The sequence below is a fragment of the Emydura macquarii genome, unplaced genomic scaffold (genome assembly GCF_026122565.2).
Source record: "Emydura macquarii macquarii isolate MOO-44397 ecotype Brisbane River unplaced genomic scaffold, CSIRO-AGI_Emac_v2 contig_561, whole genome shotgun sequence".
Taxonomy (NCBI): Eukaryota; Metazoa; Chordata; order Testudines; family Chelidae; genus Emydura; species Emydura macquarii.
In genome coordinates this window covers 11,194,492-11,218,139 of record NW_027130698.1, presented here as the reverse complement: position 1 = coordinate 11,218,139, position 23,648 = coordinate 11,194,492, and the positions used below count along the sequence as shown (strand labels likewise).

Sequence of the window (23,648 nt, the reverse complement as noted above, 5' to 3'; positions counted from 1 at the left end):
AGATGACCCCAAACAGTGTCGCTGGCTTTGTGTTTTGTCGGATGGAAACACTGCAACTAGTTCTAATGCTGTGGCCTTGAGATAGAAAAGTCAACTTGCCAGCATGCAGTTTCTGTGAAGAAAGGGAATGCAGAACACTGAACATAATGTAGCCAGGGCTGCTTTCGTTAACAATAAAACTCTCAGTGAGGCAACACACAAGGTAGCAGGACAAAAATTACAGGTCCCACTGATCTCAGAACAGCTACTGCCTTCCTTAATAGTCAGCAAAGTCACAATCCCTATCTATCCCCTCCCCTTTTTTGTGTGTGGACAATGTAACTTCACTGCAATAATCTGTTTTAACATATGATTTGACCACATTGGGCCAAATCTGTTCAGTTAGGCTGCTGTAAATCTGGAGTAACTCCACTAGTCTAATTGAACAGTTTGACCACTACAAGACACATCAGGATCATTGGGAAGGGATGTGGGCAGTCTGTCTTTTCATATGTAATGATGAAAAATAGTTATAAAGTATTTTAAACTAGGATTTAATTTCTAGCTAGTGACCAAGTACTGACTTCCTAAATCATCATGCATATTCTGGTGAAGCTGTAACACCATCTGTAGAACAAAGGGAAGCTTGCAGGTAGGGAAGGCTCCAAAATAAACACTCTTAAAATGTATACTTTCCTTGAAAACATTCAATACAATTCATTTAGTCAAAGTAATTGAAAGGCATCTCTAGGCACTTAACACTCCCCTGCAAATGCTTACAATCAAATATATTACATCCATATATTAGAGCATGAGAACAAGTGATATTTTTTAAAGTGTATTTCCAGGCATAGCATGCCTTTAAACAGATAATTTGACATGGCCATAGTGCAGCTGAGCTGGGCAAATGCAGTGCTAACACTTGTGGGGTTGAACCCTGTCCTAACTTACACCTCTGCACCACAACTACATCAGAGCAAGATCTAAGCCCATTGTGACCCTGTGCATGTAGTCAGATGTTTCACATATAGATTTCACAGCCCTATCCACAGCATCTATACTAGAGCAGAATAATTGAACATTTACTTTCATTTGTTCTTAGTGCTCTGAGTAAATGGGGATTTAGGCAGGATATTGGTACAGAATATTGGGGATATAAAGTAGAAATTAGTACTTTTTTTGGGGGGGGGAGGGAGGAGGAAACAGGCTAAATAGATGGAGAAACTGCATTGGGCATGTCAGAGAAGAGATAACAAGTGGTCCAAACCAGCATCCCATATTCCAACCCAGCTTGATATATAGTCATGTCATCCACACAGACAAAATTATCTTGGTTAGAGGTTTTAATTGTTTCCAATTCTGTTTTTACTTCTGTCCATTTAATATATTAAAACCTGACTTTCTCTTATATTTTGAGACATGCATTTCCATTGAATATTAGACTTTGAGGTTTCATGTAGCTATGGCAAAGTCCAATCTTCTCACTACCTGGGAAGCTAAGCATAAAGAAATGTTTGCACTGTGACTCTACACTATCCTGAGGATGAGACCCGCTGGACTTCAATGCAGCAACACTACACAACAGTTCCAGGCGGGAAAATATTGTATCCATTTGAAACTGGAAGGAGCAATATGGAGGCAGAAGATTCACACCCATTTTGGAGTTAATGATTAGTACGAGAAATTCCAGAGGATCTTAATGACAAACTGTCAGAACCTCAGTTTAACATCTCTTCTAAAACATAGCCCTTCCGAGAACATTGTGCTCCTGGGGCATGATGTCAGTCCTGATTCACAGACGAAAGAACTCTGGCCAGCAGCTAGCTGGCTAGCTAGATTTGAAGACTTGATAGCAGTTTTAGTAGTGCCTATCTCACTTACATAGTTAAAGTTAGTTTTGTTCTTAAAACAACTATTAGCTACTCAGTGAGAATACAGTATAGTCTCTCCAAAATTATAGTTTTTACTCTTTGGATACAGATCAATTTTCTGAATATCGATGAGTAAATCCATTAGTTTTTGAAAAAAGGGTTAATAAATTTAGCTCTTTGTCAGGCCATTTTTGTCCCACCTCCTCAGACTTCCTGGCAACTGGCACTGGCAACATTTGATTTTGTTTTGATGATTAATGGAGTTTTTACCCTTCATAACTCTTTCTCCTTCACTAGAGGCTGAAGACTATGGAATACCACATAGAATTGTCCTTTCCAAACCAGGCATTTTTCATTTCCCTTAGAGCTCTTATAAGTGATAATCTACTGCTTTCCCAAACAGCATACTGTTGCCAATTCAGGCACAGTCATACAATAAACACAAGACAAAAATAGATTGAAATGAACTTTACTCCAACATATTATGCATCATTTACAAGATTATTTAAGTGTTTCATTGGTGAAAAGTGCTGTAACACTTATAGCTTTGTGTGTGTAACATTACAACTTCAAAAGGTAACAAGACAAATGCAAAAAAAACTTTTGGCACAGGGTTTTAGTGCATGCATTATACTAAACAGTTTCACAACTATCAAAACAACATTTCTTCTTTGGGATTCCCACTTGTAAATTCTATATAAAACAAAAAACTCACTTGCTTCTGGCTGTTTATTACAATTTAACTGACTAAAATGGCAAAAGTCAAACAGGAATATCCTTCTGAAACTAAAGTTTGTCCACTAGATGCTCAAACTCCACACAGTGAGAAGTAAAATAGACTTCTGATGACATTTCAAATGCGACTGACAAATCTAGCTGCTTAAACATGCTTTGGGACACACTCATCCATGGAGTTTGGTACTTACCCATTCCAAATAATTTTAAATTTAAGTGGACCATAATCAGAAACTAAATTCTAATAAGTGGTTAAAAAATGAAAATAAGGCCTGTTTGAAAACATGGCTCATAACCCACCTCTCCCGTATGTGCTCTTGCAAATACATGTATTGAATACTGTCAGCACTGCAGCCAAGTGAGTGCTTGAAGCACACATCCGCAAAAAAGCACATTCCAAAATGGAGGCCACTGTAATCCACTTTTGTATTGTATCAGCAGTTTCAGAAGTTATCTAATGTTTTCTACCAAAAGATAGTATAAAGAAGGACTTATGGGACTATATAAATCAGAAGCAGCTCAGGGGATTGCTGATATTTTTAAGTAGTAGAAAACTCATTTGGAGATTTCCACTATTGCAAACTGTCCAATTCAGTTTTTAGTAACCTGGAAGAGGTATGCACATAAATAATACAAATTCTGCATCAATCTGACTACAAGTCAATACAGACTTGAACAATCCGGCCCTTTGATTCCATTCATTGTATAACAAAAGCATTTTAATAAGAGTACTTGCTGGCAAATCCTTCCACTAACTTGTTGGCCACTCAAGTTCGGGGACTTTAATTCACATCAGCTAGTTTAAAAAAAGCTTCAGAGGTTTTGAGAACCATTTAAATTCCTGCAAATTTGCACCATGCATAGAGAGAGTGGACTGGCACTACTCGCCCCCTCCCCCTATTTACCACCCAGTGTTTATAGAGAGCATTATGAAACCAAGCGTGTTTGCAGTAGGTTTGTTGAAATACAAGCATAGCAGCATTTTAAAACAAATCAAAGTGAGACTACAAAGGCCCACCTCAAACGACTTTTGGTGCAAGTTTATTTGGAACAACAGAAATCTGTATGTGAAGATTTGTGTTGTCAAAATGACAAAGAGCCCCAAATTAGATTAAAGCAAAGGAAACTATTGAGAATTACTCTGCACAACTTTCATGATAAAAATAATTTAAAAATAATTTGGTTGACCTCAGTATTGCAATTTCAGCACCAGATATTCCTTTTGTAAATTAAGAATAACTTACATTGACTGAACAAAGCATATCCATATTAGTCGCATCCGTGCTTTATTCAAGTATAGTCTACACCTGTTAATTCATATTAGATAACCTTTTAATTTAAAATCCCAATCCTTCCAACATATATGCACTTAAAGTTCAGAATGTGAGCATACCACTGAAATAAATAACATTATTCACATGCTTAACATTAAGAATGCACCAAAATATTGGCAGGACCAGGGACTAAAATACCAGAAAACAGCCACTTTGTTCCTCAGAAGCACGCTCTATCATCTTTTTGTTAATTCAGAGTAACCACAGGTATTAATCTGGATATACACATGAGTAAGAGCAGAATTTAGACTCCTAAAAAAGGATAGTATATGTGTACTTAGAGGTCAAATTTCCAAGGGAGTATGAAAAAGGAAACTGGGAAAAAACAGATGCGGATCTGGAGTGGTTTATAGCTTAAACAAGTTCAGCAAGACCAGTTTTACAGTGTCTTAGTTTCTTTAAGATGCTTAACTCTAAGCTTAATATAAATGCTTTATGCTGCTTTAGGATTTCAGATAACTTGGAACGGAAGTATTTCTAGACACCAACTACTTTACTTTGTGTACATAAATGTACATGTATATTTAATAGTTAGATTTATTATCCTAGACTGCCAATTTCTGTCAGGCTGAGGAAACAAAACTTCCCTGCAATTGAAACACAGTATTTTTTCATGCTATCAAATAATAGCTCAAATAAGTATTTACAAGTGCATACACACAGAAACGGATGCCTACATAGCTCCACAGTATAAACAAACATGCCTCTGCTCTGTTACCAGGGCTTAACGTAAACTTCTAACTACATAGTGACACCAACAAATGCAAGGCAACTCATTAAGTTTGACATATCTCTAGTTTTTCAGCTGTTTTTGTGCTTATATTTTGCAGACAATAAGGAAAGGGGCTGTGTCCTGAACTTATTTATGTTTCCTTTGTATTAACGAATGGAAGTGCAATATGTTTAATTTGCATACAAATGTTAGTATTCTTTCACGAGCTAAAGCTAGTTTTGGGGGTTTTTTTTGAAGCTGATGTATGCATACGTTCATGTCCAAATAGCCACATACATGCACATTAACAATATGCCACTTTTCTGCCCAGATGAAGGGAAAAATACCCCATTTACAACATAAACATCTAAATCCCTAATGTGCATAAGTTAGAAATGTCCACAATTGCATTACATAAGAGCAACCATACTAGATCAGACCAATGGTCCTTCTAGCCCAGTATCCTGTCTTCCAACAGTGGCCAATGGCAGGTACTTCACAAGAAATGAACAGAACAGGTAGTCATCAAGTGATCCATCCCTGTCACCTATTCCCAGCTTCCAGCAAACACAGGCTAGGGACACTTCAGAGCATGGTTTTGTATCCCTGCTCATCCTGGCTTATAGCCATTGATGGACCTATCCTCCGCAAACTTATCTAGTTTTTTTTTTAATTTTGTTATAGATTTGGTCTTCACAACATCCTCTGGCAAAGAGTTCCACAAGTTGACTCTACTTTGTGTGAAGTACTCCTCAATTTAAATGTTTTGTCCTTGTATTTCTCTCACTAAATCTACATGCCATCAGTCTTATGTGGATGTATCCAAGAGACAGTACAGACTAATCTCCGGATTACTATCTATTACTATTACTATTTACTATCCTTTGAAAAACTGGATGCTTTAGACAGACAAGGTAACATGCAACTTTACCTTCCCTGGCTGGTTGTAAAAAGAGCACCTTCATCTTAACTCGTGCTTCAGGGCACAATAAACTGATTGTAACAGAACAGGGAAGAATTTGTCTATTGAGACATTGAGAAAAAATGTTATATGGTTGTCTAAGGGCCTGATCCAAAAGCCCCCTGAGATCAACAGAGACACTATCTATTTCAATGGTTTTGGATCAGACCCCAGAAGCATTTTAGGGATTTTCACTTTCCTTTGAAGGATCAGATAATGACCATTGCCCACAGTAGGATACTGGATTTAATTAACCAGTTGGTTGATCCATAATGGCAAATCCTACATTCAAGTTTTTCCCACACACAACAGGTCATGAGATGCATGATCAAATGTACCAATGACAGCTCATGTGAGCACAGAATGGAAGTGGAGTTCAGAGTGGCATAACAGGCATAACAGATCCAATAGCTGCAAGGATGAGAAATTGGGATAAAGCAGGAAATGCAAGAAAACAGTGCAAGTATAACTGTTTGGAGAAAAGTTTGTATGGAGAAGCTATGAGGAAACATGGCTATTTTGGGTGCCAAAAACAAAGTCTCCCTTCTACTTGCCACCTAACTCATTACAGACATCTTCACTACTCCACAAAGAAACTTAGCTAAGCAAAAACTGCCAACCTGCAAATTGAAATCTACAATGTAAAACTCAGCCAAAACAACAATATGCAACAGAAGTGTAGTAAAACATTTAAGTCATCATTAATAACTCTGGGAAAGAATCCAGCCTAAAATCAATTTTACAGACTGACACACTTAAGGTAGTGCAAATTATTTTGGAAGGGCAATGCCAAAGAAAAACCTTTAGTTTGGAAGAATTCATGTTTAACTGAAGGTTTCAAATCAAATTTTAATGTGTTTTTTCTGTGCCTAGCACAATAGGGCCCAATTTGTTTGTGATCTAAGTGGTTGTTCATTACAAGTGTTAATAAATCCAACACTAGCGATATATTGATGATGTGGAACCCATTCCTTTAGTGTAAGGAATTTTCCACAGCCTCATTTTCATAATTTCAAATGAAAATAATTTTCTACAATTAGAATGAACACACCACATTTGCTTAGAATGCAGGTAACTTTGGGACTAAAGTGACCCATGCCCACCAAAAGAAGATTTATTTATTAAATTGTTTTCATGCCACTGGATTTTATTTAACAATTTCAAATTGTGATAGTACCATACTAATTTAAGGGGATACCTAGCAATTAAATATTAATCCTGTGAGGGTTGGGAGAAATGGGGATTATTTATATTGCAATGGCACCCGGAAGCTCCAATTCTGCATTAAAGCCCTATTGTATTACTGTGGCCTGTAACTGCATATTTCGGAGAAATTAATATCATACCATTGAATAAGACAACTGTACATGGTAACCAGCAGTGTAAACTCATTTCTACTGAAAAAAATGCTGCTGGTTTCCTACAGGCCATAGTCATTGGTAACCATGCATGCACAATTTGCTACATAAAGAGTTTTAGGCTTAAACCAAAGAAAGGATAACCTGCAGCTCCAAATCAGGAGCCTGTGGGGTGGACAGCTATTCTACTCAGGTGGCTAATTGGGGGAAACTTATCTGCTGCAATTCCACTCTCTGAACGCATCACAAAAATTGATTCCAACTCTTGATTTTTGGGCTTCTGGAACAAAGCCTGAACTTCCAAAATGTAAATTGGTGCAGAGCCACTGACCCCCCACAACACCATCTCTTCCAGGGCAGATGGTACATTTCACCTCTGTACAGCATGCTCGGTCCCCAGTTGTTGGTTCCTCTTGAGCAAGAGGGTGAAGCAATTATGTATGGGAATCTATGTTCCTCTCTGCTTCCTTCTGAGATGTCAGTATAATCAGTGTATCAGTTGGATAACCACAGCTGTCTATGCACTAAGAAATGCATTCTCTGGATCTGCCATGAGCCAGCAAGAAAGAGCTTTTAAAACCAAAGCATAAACATTGCTACAAATAGCAATGGATAGGATGGATTCATCTAACCATCATTTATCTCTCTCAAGAATTGGGTGGGTGAGTAGGAATCCGGTCATATGATACCTTCAGAGAATCAGAATTACATCCAAGTAATTTTCCCTTCTCTCAATATACCATGTTGACTGGGTTCCTGCTGCTAGAGACCAAGACACTTGAGGGCAGTTTCCACAAACCAGGAGACTCATCAAATCATGAAGAAATAGATTTGTGAGAGGCAGTTTTGTATACTCAGGATTTGCCCCATCTGAGAATGTCAGGGAGATATTAAATAGGGGACAAGCAGCATACGGCATGCACTGCAAGGCAGGTATGTAGAAGGATTTGTTGTTTTCATTACCTAATTTTAAGCAGGGCATACAGATGTCAACCAGCTGAGCCTGTTGGCTTGATTACAGTACATTAAGGAAGCAGGAAAAGCCAAAAGCCTCCCCAAAAAAAGACTGATTTGGCAAAGGAATACCCGGCAATAGAACTGTCCCCTTCATCTAGCATATAGGTTAAGTCCCATACAGTAAAGAGGGAAACATTCTCAGTTTTGCCCTGGGAGCTGTGCCCAAAAAGGAAGGGCTATAGATCACTTCCATCAGGCCTCCAGAAACAAAAGCTTCTACATAGATGGATATATGTTTGACACTGACCAGTCACTCAATACCTCACCTCTTCCTGCTTGGTGCTTTGGTGGAAAGCACAAACCTTATCTTCTCCAAACACCCTGCTCTGGCAGACGCAGATGGGGCAAAGCTCTCCAACAAGTTGTAATTGGAGCCACTCCCATGCACATGATACACTGATGTCTATGTATCTGACTTCTTCCTCTGGATGAATCAGGAATCTGGTGCCCAATGTGCCAAGACACCCTCAGGCAATGCTTTGCTGACTGGCACAGCAGTGCTCCAAAAAAGGAATGGACTATGAAACACTGGCCTGAAGAGTGGGCTGCAGAGTTCAGAGGCATAGAAATTGCGTATCTGCTCTCCCAGGCACACCAATCTAACCACAATACATCACACTAAGCCACCCCTATCACAGCAACCTTTTGGTGTACTGTGACAAGTGATCATGCAGAAGCTAGCGCTGGGAAGAGGTGGTCTGAAATGCTCTGAAACAAAGCAATTCAAGCCACGACCATGAACAACTCCCCCACAGAGAAGGCTCTACAGTGTGCCAACCCATAACCTTCTCAAACTTACCTCCTCAGCACTGGTGCTGTGGGTGAACATCTGCCTAGTGCACCGGGGAACAGCTGGGTAATGCACCTGTACATCATTGTGTAAATTATTCTACAGCACTGAAGTCTGGTATGTTAAGGGTGACCTCTTTGTAAACAAACAAAGTCCCCTCCAAGATACTGACTGGCATGCTAGTCAGAAATGCACCAAGGCCTCTGTTCTGAGCCACGACCACATAGCACTGACCCAGCATATTAGAAGTAGGAGCAGCAAACAAGATCCCTGGCTCCAAGATGTGCCTGTGCTGGGAGAGTATCACTGAAGTGCCAAGCTCTGAGGCAATCCAAGATTGTCCACTAGTGCACCAAGCTCCAATGACACACCAAGCTCTAACAGATCTGTGACACTTTCAGTGCCCTAAAGCTTCACTACACTCTGATGTAATGCTAAAATAATCTAGGCCCTAACATTACAAATTCATATAATGTGCAGAGCTCTGACAACACACTAAGACAACAGGTCTTGCTAGTGTGTTGAAGCAATCTGACCCCACTGCAGTGTTCCAAACACCCATGGAGCCACATCTATCTGAATCCTGGAATTCCACTGCAATTGCCACCACCACTCAGGTTGCACCAGACCAGTTGCACTTTGAGTCTCCTACCAACACAGATAGAGGATTGTGCCTTTTACACATTGATCTTCAGAGCTGTGCCTTTTCCATAAACTGGAGACAGAGGAGCATAGAATCTGTTCCAAATATTTCTGGATGGCACACACAGGTGCTCTAAGACAAGGCACAGCTGCAACCAGCCTTCCAAACTGAACTTCAGGGCAGAACTGGATGCTCCTGAAAAAAAGTTACAAGAAAATACAAAAGTTAACAACACTTCAGAAATACCAAAAGACCCAAAAAAAAAAAAAAAAAAAAAAAGTTATGTAAGGCTGAAGACTGGCTCTCAGGGCAGAAATTCACATCAGAATAACTGCCTCTTCACTGACATATACAACTATTGTAACTGACCAGTTAGGAGAGGAGATGACCAAAATCTCCATGCTTTCTTGAGAATCATCAGTTTTAAACAGATGACTGCTGAAGGGGGGACACTTTACAGTGAAGCCAGCGGCATGGGGGGCTGCTGAGCCCACTGTGCAGAGGAACGATATACCTGCTGCTATATGGGGAAGTCAGCAGCCCCAAACACTCTTAACTTGGGGAGTTCTTGCTCTCGAAGCGTAAGACTTAAGATTAGGAAACTAGTCAACAGGCTATCAGAGAATTCAGTCATTACAAGTCTAACAGTTTCTAAGGTCTCTGGTAAGGTTGATTGTTATAGTATAACCAATATACTATTCCTCAAATTAGCAAATAACTGTGCTATTGGTAGGTAAATTACAATGTAATTTGATGGTTTATTCTGATCTTTCACTCAGACATTCTAATATTTAGTATTTCCTTGATTTTGTCTGCATTACAAACAGCATTTCTTGCAAATCAGTTTAGGAACACAAATCCCTCCTTGAAAAGTCCAAAAATACTTCAGACCTGTCTGCTCTCTTTTATTACAGTATGTGCAGTGAAGTTACTGTATGACAACTTTAAGAGTTAGGTATCTCAAAAGTTCTTTTTATATCCCCTTAACATCAACGCTGATTATACCAGTTCAGAGAGAAGTAAAAGCAAGTTTCCCTACTCACACTGGTTGCACTTTAAATTATATATGCAATAACCAGCAAATTTGTGTTACATGTTCATTTTCGGGCCAAGTGCTTGGAAACTACATCTACTAATATATTATTCAACATCTATTTTTATATAGGACGGATATCTTGCCATGTTATAATCTTGTCAAATCTAAGTTTATAAGCAGTTTATACCAGTAACAGCTTTTTTGGTGACAGGGAGGTATCAATTAAATAGACCTACTTTTGCTCCAAGACTTTGTAAGCCTAGATTTGAGCCAGAAGTATGTAGGTATGGACAAATGTAAAAGCCTGAACTCTGGTTCAATGGACATGTTGACATAGCTTTGTAACTCAGATCAATAACAGTAGGCACCACGAAAACATTCACATTCAAGTTCAAACTTACATTAACAGGTTACAAACATATACACATTTATGCACACGTTCTATGTTTAAGTTACATATAGAACAGTTGAAGTACCTTATGCATGAAAAGATTTTTTTTAGACCAACTGCATGTGGGCAACTACATTCAACATAGATAACTTGGTCAGTCCCTTCTCTCCCTCCTCACCCCAATAACTTAGTTTTAAACCACAAGAAAAACAATTTTATAAAATAACACTCAATGGCTTGTTCCAAACTTCTGACAAACCAAGGAACACAATTCTGCACACGTCTGTGTTTCTACTGAACTGAACTGTGACTCCATTGTATTCCAGGCCAAGTCAGCCATAAGAAAGTCATCCATAGCTGTCTGTGTCTCATTGCTAGTAAGGAATAGGTTTCCAAGGGTCTCAAAGCAGCTATCCATAGTCTGTGTTTCAGCACTATTCAGCTGGACTTTATTTTCTATATTTTGACTAGATATACTTTTAGCAGCAGAGTGTATTTCTGTCTGGGTTTCAGTATCAGATGAGTCAGTGCTCATGGAGAAGCTGGACTGCTTCAAAATACTTCCCAAAGGCAAATGGGTGCTACTATCTAAGAAAGAATTTAAATCTGTCTGTGTCTGGGTATCAAACATTTCCAAACCTAAGAAGTTAGAATTTCCTCTGCAGCTATAGGATTGAGTGGCACTGTCCGAAAAAAATAAGTCAGTCTGGGTTTCAATGTCCAGAGATTCCAAGACCGGTTCAGAGTTCAGGTTACCAAGTTCACTCTCCTCAGTTTGAGTTTGAATATTAGAAGCTGAAAAAAATTCTTCAATGTCGAAGTCTATTCCTGTGGTCTGTGTTGGGCCAGATGGCAGATGTGTGTCAGCATTTGAGCTAGTATCAGACAAAAGACCACGATTTTCCAATGTCTGGCCAGACATGTTACCTGAAAAGATGTTTTCCAGATCACTTAGTAAGTCCATTGTCTGGGTTTGATTATCTGTCATATTTTGCTGTGGGAGTATATTAGTCTGTGTACTAAAGTTGATAATGGGCTCAGATTTTATTGTATCCTGACTCAAGATCTTGCAGTTACTTCTTTGCAGCAAGCTTTGATCCATGTTTGTAGCCATTAAACTGTTTTCTGGGAGCCCAATCTGGGTTGAAACATTATAAGATGAATGAACACTGTCAAAAATGTCATTGCACATTACAGCCTGGTCCATTTGTACTCTCCCATCAAAAGAGTTCTGCGTCCCATTAGTTTGAGTCTCTCTAGAAACACCACATGACTGGAAACAAGCCTGAGCAAAAGCATCAGTCTGGGCAGCTATGGATGAAGTCAGTCTAGAACTGGGCAACAGTGTCTGAGTCTGAACACTAATTGGTAGTGAAACCTGTGAACTGAATGTTAGGTCTGTCTGAGAGCAAGAGGATACAGAAGAATCAGGAGTCCAGGCTGCAGCTGGCACAAAGTTCTGTGAAACGTAAGATAAGTCAGTTTGTACATTTATTGAAGAGATTTTATTCTTGTGACACACACTCCCCAGCTCTTGTACTGTATTATTTGATGCTACCTTATCCACGTTGACTTGGACACTAGTGCTAATTGGTTCATCACCACCAAAATTTGCCATTTTTGAAATAGGCACTGCGTCTTTAAATACAAGGGCTTCTGCCTCCAATGCTGGTATCAGAATTCCTACAGACTGAGGTAATAAGTGAACGGTATTCATAACAGAGCCTTGATTATCAACAGCCACTACAACAGGTTTGACAGAGGAATCTGTTGCTGATACAAAAATAGGCAAGTGAGCAAACTGCATTACTGGAAGTTTAAGCAAAGCCATTTTGGGCTTTGGCAAAAGCATCTTCGGTGTACACTTTGGCTGTGAGAGAGTTTGCTTACTGATATTAGAATTGCAAGAGCCTTCAAAGGAAGCCATTAGTTTCATCTCAGATGATTCCAAATCCTGAGTGCAAGTACTACTGGAGCGTGCATAGACGAATGCTTCACTTGCTTTCTCTCCCAACTGTTGATTGTGCACTGAGGTTTCCATTTTCCTTTTCTTACTAGGTGGATCCCTGTAAACACGATATATTAAGAATTTATCTCTCAGTTTAGAGACCAACAACAAAATCCTCCCTCCCAACTCTTTTAGTCATGGCATACACCTTAGTGGTGGAGATATAAATTAAATCCTTCCCTAGGTCTGAATTGGCAGAATAATTAATCTTGACCATGAGCTTTTTTTCCACTTTAAGGAGCGAATGAGGAAAATGCTAAAAGAGTAATCTCTCAGCATTTTGGGTTATGGTGTTTAAGAAAACGTTCAAAGAATTTTCAAAGTAGGTAATTACAGTCTTATAGAAACTCGGAGCCTAGGTTTTCCAACCCTGGCATACAAGAATGCATAGGTATAATCTTGCAGCATCTTACTCTGCAAATCAAGATATAATAGGATTCAGTAAATAGATTGTTTCATGCACAGACACTATTAGAAAGATGTATACACATTTTATAGATGGCAATTTTTAATGTGATAGTTAATAAAAAGATAACTGCCAATCTTATTGTCTTACTAATAGAAGTAACTAACGTATGGTGCTGCATAAGTGTTAAGCGTAAAAATATTTAATTAATACTGCTTACTTCAAGCTACAGAACCACATCAGGTGCACATTCCCAGTCCAAGAGAATTCCATTTCTATTTTCATGGGAGTGCAGGATGCACAGTTCCAATAAGAATCCCTAGTAGTTCTGCTAACAAATACAATAAATGTCAACAGCCATAAGAGGACCATAGCTGGTAGTCCTTCTTGTGCTAGACACTAGAAGCTTGATCTTACATAGTATTGCACACTCAATTGCCGTTGCCTTCAATGGAGCTAAAACTGCTGTAAGCAATGGAAGGAAGCAGCAGCAAACTGCATTAGTGTTTGTGGGAGTTAACTGCATATAGTTAGGAGATAGTTAATTCCTTTCTATTGATGGGATGTAGGCCTATGATGTACATATAGGAAGATGTCAAAATACTTCATATAAAATAAATGAAGTCACTTAACCAACAATAACTTCACTACTACCTGTGCTCTGCAGGGATCTCGTGGCCAGTTCTGTAAACATGAGACAGTAATGCTGTTCTGCTGGCATAAGGGCACCCACAAGTACACTGGAAAGTCTTGCCACAGTCTTCTGTATGTCGTTTCAAGTCCCATTCTGTGCCATACGAGTTGCTACATTTATCACATTTGTGCTTCTTTTCAGCATGCATTTTCATAAAGTGCTAAAATTCAATGAAAGTTGGACAAGTTAGCAATACAAAGGAATTGGTTAAGAGGTCATTTCTTTACAAGACAGAGGGTATGCCTACACTGCCGGTGGCATTGCCAGAAGCACAGGATCAATAAGCAGCAGTGGAGACCTGCTCAGTCGATCCTGGAAGTCAACACCATTAACCTCCCCTTCTTCCCCCTGAGAAGAGTAATGCTGTGTTGACCAGAGGGCGTTTCCCTTTGGTGCAGTGCAGCAGGAACGCTGTGGTAAGTAGAAGTTAGTAAATCAATGGGAGATACGCTAGCTACTCTACAAATCCACTGGCAATGTAGACCAGGCCAGACAGTGCTAGCGCATGCAAAACAATTTAGGAGATACGCTATTATTGGAGAAGAGTGAGAAAACTATCCTTAATTAGAACCATTTTTCAGAATCCAAAAGAAATATTTAGGAATTTCACTGAAAAGAGATTTAAGTTTAAACATTTTCTTGCACTGCTCAAGGCACAAAATACAATACAATACTGTTCTAGAACCATGAGAACTAGAGACTGAAGAGAAGTTTAGTTTCACTGTCCACGTTGAGGTGACGTCAAAAAGTAAATAATGAAAAGTTGCTTAAATTAGTTTTAATAATGGTTTTAATTAGTTATTTGTACAAATAAAACCAGTAGTTTAAATATGATTTTACACCATCATTGACCTAATTGCTTTTCATTAAGTTTTACCTGGGAGTAAGCCTTCATACAATACCAGAGAATGAACTTGTTGGCAAACTCATACACCTGGTCATTAATTTTATGTCCTCAATTCCCACAGCTTTTAACTATAGATTAACTATGGCACTTAACACTTACAGGGCCTTCTCCTATACCATTGACATCAATGGGAGGCTTGCCATTGAGTTCAGTGAGCACAGGATGATTTATTAACATTAGTTAAATCATCAAAATACCCATCCGGAGGGAGGCACTCTCGAGAAGACTAGAACAAAGAAGAGAGGCTAAGTGAGTTGTCCAAAGTTCTCAGAGTAAGTAAATAGAACCTCTTATTTATGGCCCTGAGCTCTAGCCATTAGACCACATTACTTCCATGCTGGATAATATAGTTGACGGACACTGAAGATGAGTCACAAATACTGGGAGTTGGGTTTTCAACAAAATTTAATACTATTCATAGAGAATGCATAAGTGACGCATTGCTTAACAAGAGATAATCATGATTAACATGCAACAGAAAGTCAGCTGGGCAAAGAAGTGTACTCGAGACAAAAGTATAGGAGTAAGCCTTAATTCTTATACATTTAACATGGCTGAGCATTTTAAACAAGCTTATCGCCCTTGGAGTCATAATGCTGACTTTTCTTGTTCTACTTGGACATTTATAGAAAAATGTCAGCCATGTGTCAGCTCTTTAGAAATGTTTTATATGACTGACCTTTTCTAAGTTGTTCATTTTTTTAATCAGATTTTTTTCAAAAATCAGAACATGCCAGTGTCTGCTAGACACAAAGACCCAAGTCTTCCAAAGTGGATGTGCAAACTGCCACCTACACACAAACTGGGGTTTCTCCACACACTTCCTCTGCAACTTGAGTATACACATTGGGACGTCTGGCACATGTGTTTGGGAACAAGAAGGTATATACACTCTTGAAAATTTGGCCCATCTTGTCCCCAGCTTTCTCTTACACTATTACTCAAAGAAAAGTAGCTCAGAAAAAATACCTGTTTTACAAGTGAAAACTGGGAAAACGGTCTGTTTGGTCCTCTAGGGCAGCCTTCAATAGGACAGCAATAGAATTTCTGTGTAGTCTTCAAACCCTTCCTTATGGATGCACTTATTTTTCCATCCTGAAAAAGCACATTTTTATTAAAAGTTGGCAAAAGCCTGTGGATCTGCACTATTAATATAGTGTTCAGAATACAGATTAAACTTTGCTCACCATTTTGTTTACCTGTCTTGACATTCAAGCTGACAGCTCTTTGCTAAGTAAATTGGTAGGGTAGCCAAATGAAGTTACTTATCTGTTCAGATACTATTTTGTAACTATACGAGCAAAATTCTCCAGTAATCACAACAGATGCTCCTAGAGCAGTACACTATTTTACTTCCAAATATTAAATTCTCCTCCCCATAGAACAAATACTTTCAGAATCTAAGCAATTTACACCAGCTATTTCTTAAACGTTTAAAGTCCAAAATGAATGCATCTAAAGTTCCAGACTCTACATTGTATTTCATTAAATATTTAGTGTGTTCCAATACAATGTGGTTTTAATTTTCAGTATTGCATTGTGGTTAGCGTTTTTATCTAATAAGACTTCTACATTACATTTTATATTTGCCTGCAACAATCACACTGCCACCAAAGTTGCTGAAGCCAGTAAAATTAAAGGACTAGTATTCTGTGTGCCACTTAATTTTTTTTGTTAGTTTGTGTGGTTTGCATGCCGTCTAGATGTTCACAGCAATAGACTAAAGAACCAGAAAACCAACAGGGACAGACTCTGCTTAGTTGTCTGTGGAAGAGACATCTCCCTCATTAACGAAGATTGGCGCATTCTCGATGACATTATTCTGCTTTCCACAGATTTCAGCCACCTGTGCCTGGACACTAAGCCAGGTCACTAACCAAGAAGGCATTTTGGGCTCAAATACTCAGCCATACCACAGCAGAACGCAGTGCTTCAGAGAGGCATAAAGACAAAAATAGCAGAGTTCTCTATTCTGTCCCTCCAGATCCTGGAACTGGCTGGGGAACCAAACCAGTTCCCAGTGCAGTTTATAATACTTTGTAATGGTTCCCTGGCAAGAATGATAGGAGTACAGCGTGCTCCAATCCCATCCACCTTTCAGTCTCTATCATACTGCCTATCTCAGGTGCTGTAAGATTGTCTATCTTGGCTATTCACCACCAAAGGATTCGTCAGCTGCCCTTTTAGGGCAGCTTTCCAGCTGCTTTGTAGCGCAAAGCATCACAATGGGGTCAGAGGATCTGGTTCATTTTCTTATAGTAGTGCTTCAGTTAGAAAAAAAAAAGTTACTTGCTATGCTGTTAAATTCATTGCCTCTGCAGTATTCCCACTGGGATGCACCCCAGAGCACTGGAAATTTTCAGGAAAACAGCATCAATTGGAACCACACAAGCATCCTCTCATGGCACTGAACATTAATAGAGTGAAGGTCACAAGAGGGCTGTGCATCAACTACTCAAATGCCTTCCACTGAACAGGTACTTCCCTAGAAGAATGCACACCAGGATATGCCAATATGCTCTAATGATGTTTAAACTCCTGAACTGACTACAGATGGAGAGGAACCTAGAGTCCTAGGAATTAGTACCATTGACAATGCCAGAGTAACCCTTAGCACTTATGGGGCCATAGCAGGAAACTCAGTAGCGCACTGACAACTCATGGGGATGTGCCTTGCTCTTTCACAATGATGCTCAGAACACCTGAATGGAAGACCCATTAGAACTCCTCTTTCTTGTGCTTGAGGGCAAGTGAGAGCATCATGTAAGCATCTTTTAAGTGGATCTGCTTGAGGCAGAGGAGACTCTGCTAACGACAGCTTACCGCTGGCCTTGTGTTACAGCACTGACTTCCTTGGAACCAAGGCTTGTTCCTAAAGAACATACTCTTCACTGCCAGAGTCTTCAGCACTTGCATCAGTAGGTGTCTGCTTAACACCAAATTTCTTAGAACCTGGCAAGTTCTGAACACAACTGAGGCACTGATACGATGACAGATTTCTTAACAGCTGAATCCCAGCTCAACACAAATAAAGTCCCACAACCAGAAGGTGCCCATAGCAAGCTTAGGCACCACAAACCTGGAGATATGTCTTTGGCACCAACTTCTTCCGTGTAAAATTAGACTTTGACTTGACTGGAATTGAAGCCTCTTTTCACAGAAGCAAACTGCTAATCTGCTGCTGGATCCAGGGACCAGCCCCATAAGGCCTCCTTGATGAAGGCTCAGATCCTTTGCTGCTTATCAATTCAAGCTCAAGGTGTGAAAGTCCTATCCATAGGAGCAGCAATCCAAGGAATGGTTTACCACTGCAGGCAGAATAGCAGGTACACACATCTGCCTCCAAAACATAGAGGGACACATCATACACTGCTTAAATACATCCTTCTTACCTGAGACCTCAGAGTCCTGATAGACATTTTGGTAATAGCCAGAGAACCTTAGGGCCAAAATAAAAATTTACTAGTACAACAGTGAAAGTTACTTTACACTAAACCCAATTAATTAAAATACAGTGCAACACTAGAAGTTGAGTTTTGGATTAAAAAACCCCCAAGAAATCACTCTGGGAAGAGAGAGAAGGTCCATGCATCTGGCCACAGAAATGCACAAACTGAGGTAGTTTGGGACTGCAGATATTTGACACAGAAATTATAAAAATGCTGTGAAATGAGAAGGATGCTTATGCAGCTCCAACAGGCATTGTTTTCCAGGAAGTTCCTGCAGCATAGTGTGAGGTAAATCCCACACAGGAATTAACAGATGCCACATTAATGAGCTGATTTTTGTCAAAGTGAAGAATTAATAGATGCCAAACCAAGATAACTTACAGTTTCATTTAACACAATGTAATCAATGCTATACAAGTAAATTGAATGTTTCTACGCATTCAAACCTGGCTTCTGGTAAAGGACATTTTGTTGAAAGTTAGTTTTACTCATGCTACAAGTCCATACAATGAAATTCAAAAGAATCTAATGAACGAGACTGGTCAGCCATCTCATTTCACCAAAAGAGAGTTCTGTAAACTGAATATTTTTTAAGAATGTTTTGTGGCATTTTGGGACAAAGCTTTTATTTCCACCTATTTTCCTTTGACTCCTGAAAGTATCAAAAGAAACTGCCTTCAGAGAAAACTAAATACCACAATGTTCCAAGTTTGTTATCTTGTTACACCATGGTCCACCACCACCAAGTTACTAAAGGGTCAGATTGTTTGTTCATTTTGTAAAGGTATATTAGGTGCCTAAAAAAGCAGATAATCACCCACTAGAATTCTCAGACGTACCACTGACTCTCTAGGTGCTTTTGAGAATTCCATTAAGCGACTATCTGCTTCTTTAGGCACTTATTTAACAATGCAGCCCTAATTGCTAAAAGGATTTAGTAAAAGTAGTAAGATATAAAACAATACTGAATATGGAAAAAGCTCAACATATATTGGTAAAAAGTTTCCATAGTTGAAACTATCTGCATGCAGCTCTAAAGATTCATTCAATCAGTCATGACCAGGTAAACTATCTTTAGAATCTAACCTCCATAGACACAGTCAAAGTTTTCTCAAAACAATGCTGCATCTAATTAGATTAAACTTCACTTATTTACAAAAACCTGAATAGAATCTTGGAATCTTAGACATACACTAATAAGTCTTTTCCATATATATCTAGTTCCATCCCTCATACGTGCAGAACGGTACCTTTATAGTGCAAATTTCTGCCCTGTGATAAGGAATGTTTATGAAACAAATGCATAACTGAATAATTGTGAGGAATGTGTGCATTTGAAACAGGTCCTCATATTATTTGTATGTGAAAGACAGAAGAAAGTGAAAATCTATGCTGCTGGTTGAGCCAAGATTAATTTAGCAGGGCTCTTTGGTATATTGTCTAATTTAACTCTTGCCCTGACAAATTAGACAACTGGGTTTTAAGCCAAAGGAGGACATTCGAGTATGGCTACAATATAGCACAGTACAATTACTTAAAAAAAAAAATTTTAAACCAAAGAAATCACAGAAAAAAAATATATTGACTGTTCTTTTCTAACAGTGAAAATTAATCAATATGAAGCCTATATTCAGATCAAATTATTTCTTTCAGTGAAGAGTGCAGATAAAGATTTAAAAAATCCAAGTCACTAGACATTTTAGAAAATCTAATCTGCAAGCCTTCCCAGTAATAATGTTATAGATGTGTCTGAGCACCACAGTGTTCAAATACTAGCCTAAGCTATTACCAAATGGAAGAGTCACATACAAGAAATCTCATGAGTGTATATGGCACTGTGATAACAGATCTGAGAGCTATTACAGCAGTTCATGTGGGGAAAGAAAGCATTGTATTTTCTTCCCTGATAGCAAACTTGGAACAGAACAGTTAAATACCACAGTAATCGTGGTTCAAGATGACAGCCTGCATGGATCTAGAAGTGCTTGCATGTGTCTCAGAGCACAAGCCTGAAATGTTTAGAAGAACAAAGTCTGCTGGAACTGCGCATAAACCCTACTCATTCCTTGTGTCCCTCCACCCAAGGAGGCATCAGCTGATGCCACTCAGTTCCCGCTAACTGCTTTTGAGCTGAGATCCACACAGACCAAATTTAAAAAGAAACACCAGTTAGCCAGGAAACCACACCAAAACTTGGAAACAAAAGACTGAATGTCTTTTGAATCTGAAGAACATTTAAAATGAATTTTTCTTCTGGCCACTAACAGGGGCAGAACGTGTCTAAAACTTGACCAATAGGAAACAAATCTAACCGGATATTTTCTTGAACAAATATGAGCTTTTGGTGTCTGGGGGATTATGATATTTGGATTCCTGTAGCACAATATGGCCAGCGCCTCCAGGTGCCACAGCAATACAAATATTGAATAAAATGATAAATGATCTTTAAAAAGACAAAAAACCCAAGCCACTCTTAGATATATTTCAAGAATACCTGATATTGTTATCTATCTAGCTCTATATCTATATTTATATCAAAAGATATCACACACAAATACTACATAGACTAACCAAACACTAAGTACATATATACTGTTTAAACAAGATTATGTATTTCACGTTGAAAGGCGTTTAAAACAAAAATGCTGTTGCTAGAAAATGCATCAGTCTTCCCACTGTAACAGAATAAAGATGATACACTATTCTAGAACAGCTCATCAACACCTAGATAAATCTTTACAGTACCCTTTGAATAACTGTGGCTTTAAAACAACTGTACACCTTACTGTGTTTCTAAAGGATGCCAACTATCCCTTGCAGAGGACTTCAAACCTGGGAGCTTCCCATCTAGATTGTGAGATAGATCAGAAGGCAAGAAGGACCCAGGAGACACAGATGCTGGACAAATGGTAGGCAGTCAATGCTCAAGTACACATCTGGAGTCAGGCTGGGAGCATAGGTCATTATTTAGACCTGGTCTGTATTACTCTGGTGCATGATCAGGGCTCTGGGCACCACAGGTGGCAGTCCACATCAGTACCAAGTGGATTGAGCTCAGTTGTAGACTCAGGGAGTTTGATACTTGGAACCAATAGTCTTATATAGGGAGTCTGGATCTACACATGCTTACATACATCCACAATACTGGGTCAGCAGTGGCGATATGGCAAGGTGGAGTTTGAGTCCATGGCCTTACTCAGGTGTTTGTTAAAGGCCAGGATGGTTTTTTTGGACATGCATTTGTGGGAGGAAAGCTCAATAAGTGGTCCTTCCTTGGATCGGGCAGAGGGGATTTTCGAAGGGTGTGTGTGTGTGTGTGTGTGAGAGACCTGGGTGGTTTTGTTCAGGTGCATGCTCAGGGCGGGGCAGAAAATGGTGTTAGTAGCTGGACCCGGTAGATCCTGCTCAGGAACAGATGCAGGGCAGGGAGGGCTCGGTACCCAGACCCAGCGGGCCGGGGGAGGGTCAGTACCTGGACCCGGTGGGCCTGGCTCAGGTGCATGCTCAGGGCCGGGCCGGTACCCGGACCCAGTGGGCCGGGGGAGGGTCAGTACCTGGACCCGGTGGGCCTTGGCCAGTGCATGCTCAGGGCCGGGCCGGTACCCAGACCCAGCGGGCCGGGGGAGGGTCAGTACCTGGACCCGGTGGGCCTTGCTGAGGTGCATGCTGAGGGCCGGGCTGTTGGGCAGCACCTTGCCGCAGCCGGGCACCGTGCACAGAATGTTGGTCCGCACGGCCCGGGACAGCTCCGTCACCGACGGCCGCACGAGCTCCCGGGGCACAGGACGCTCCCCGTCAGCGGCCGAAGCCCGGGGCCGCCTCAGCCCCTGTTCGCGCCGCCCGGGCTCCGCCTCCGCTTCAGCAGCACCAGGCGCCGCCATGTTGTTTTCGGCCGTTCACAAACAAACCGGCCGGGCCCAGCAGCGACAGCACTTCCGGGTACCGCTGGAGGCGGCTCATCCATCGTCATCTTGCGTGTTGAATATTCATAAGGGGCGTGACGAGGCGCACTGTGGCCACGCCCCTCAACCGTGGCTCCGCCCACAGAAGCCCCTTCACACCCCACCCTCCGCCCGGCAGCGTCCAGGCTTGTTCCGTTTCCCTTCTCCCGCGGCGCTGCTCGGGTCGCGCCTCGTTCCCAAATAACCGCCACTCTTCTCACGGGCAGGGGACGGGGGCAGGAGTGAGGAAGAGGAAGGTGGGGACGGGGCAGATGAGGAGGGAGGATGGGCAGGGACCTGACAGGGCGCTGAGCGCAGGCATGCCTCTAAAGCAAGGCCAGATGCAGGGCTGCCTTCGACAGGCTGTTCCCACCCAGCCACAGGGCAGGGGAGGCGCGGCAGCCTCCCACCTTTGGCTGAAGGGTGTAGGCCTAAGGGGGCTGAGGCAGAGTGGTGACCAGCGGTCCTGAGTTCATGGGGCACTCCTGACATGCAGGCCTTTTTCTTATATAGGCACCTATCACCCCCCACCCACCCCTGTTCTGATTTTCCTGGTCACCCTAGGGTGTGCTTTGATCTCATACAATGAATGAAATCCTTCTAATTAACTACAAGTGGATCCAGGCTCAGAGCATTCCTGAGGGTTATAACCATTTAGAAGTTGAGAGCAAGGTTTTTGCTTCAGGCATTAAAATTTTATTTTAATCTACTTACACTTTTTTTTTATTTTTAATTTCGTTACTGCTGTCCTTTTGTCCCTGGGGAAGGATTAATTTGAATGCAATGTACACTGGACTGAAACAAATACTCGAAATGAAACTAATTAAAGCTAGATCTACTTACTATGAATATTTGCAACTAATTCATTAAGAAACGGATGGCTAATGAAGATGTACAATGTTATGATATTAAATTTTATACATTAAACGTATGTTTCTACTATATTGAATATGGAAAACAGACTTCTCTAAATAAAAGCAACAAGGAAAGAATTAAAGTTATTTTATTCTTCAGCTCCTCTCCTTATGGGTAGATAAATCTGTCATGAAAATCAGATTCATGTGTGAAAACATAACAGGTTGTTACAAGGAGGAGGGAGACAAATTGTTCTTGTTAACCTCTGAGGACAGGACAAGAAGCAATGGGCTTAAACTGCAGCAAGGGAGGTTTAGGTTGGACATTAGGAAAAACTTCCTAACTGTCAGGGTGGTTAAGAGCTGGAATAAATTGCCTAGGGAGGTTGTGGAATCTCTGTCATCTGAGATTTTTAAGAGCAGATTAGACAAAACACCTGTCAGGGATGATCTAGATAATACCTAGTGCTGCCTTGAGTGCAGTGGAGTAGACTAGAAGACCTCATGAGGTCCCTTACAGTCCTCTACACATCTATGATTCTGTATGATGGTCAAAGGTCAA

At 40.4% G+C, this 23,648-nt stretch overlaps 1 protein-coding gene across 1 annotated transcript; it reads right to left on the bottom strand.

Annotated features, from left to right (window-relative positions):
• Positions 1–2,303: 2,303 nt before the first annotated feature.
• On the bottom strand, positions 2,304–22,197 carry ATMIN (ATM interactor). The gene is made up of 4 exons (XM_067540137.1): positions 21,927–22,197; positions 15,812–15,937; positions 13,896–14,095; positions 2,304–12,893 (listed from the first exon to the last, which is right to left on the bottom strand). The coding sequence occupies exons 1-4, from the start codon at positions 22,170–22,172 to the stop codon at positions 11,057–11,059; spliced, it is 2,409 nt and encodes an 802-aa protein (XP_067396238.1). The 5' UTR covers positions 22,173–22,197; the 3' UTR covers positions 2,304–11,056.
• Positions 22,198–23,648: the final 1,451 nt, after the last annotated feature.

What these genes read in the sequence shown, in the direction of transcription:
- ATMIN (XM_067540137.1), bottom strand. Translation starts at nt 22,172, where the DNA reads ATGGCGGCGCCTGGTGCTGCTGAAGCGGAGGCGGAGCCCGGGCGGCGC. An exon ending in GCAAGGCCCACCGGGTCCAG is followed by an intron (nt 15,938 to 21,926) that starts GTACTGACCCTC and finishes GTGCTTTTTCAG; the next exon opens with GATGGAAAAATAAGTGCATC. An exon ending in GAGATCCCTGCAGAGCACAG is followed by an intron (nt 12,894 to 13,895) that starts GTAGTAGTGAAG and finishes TCGTGTTTACAG; the next exon opens with GGATCCACCTAGTAAGAAAA.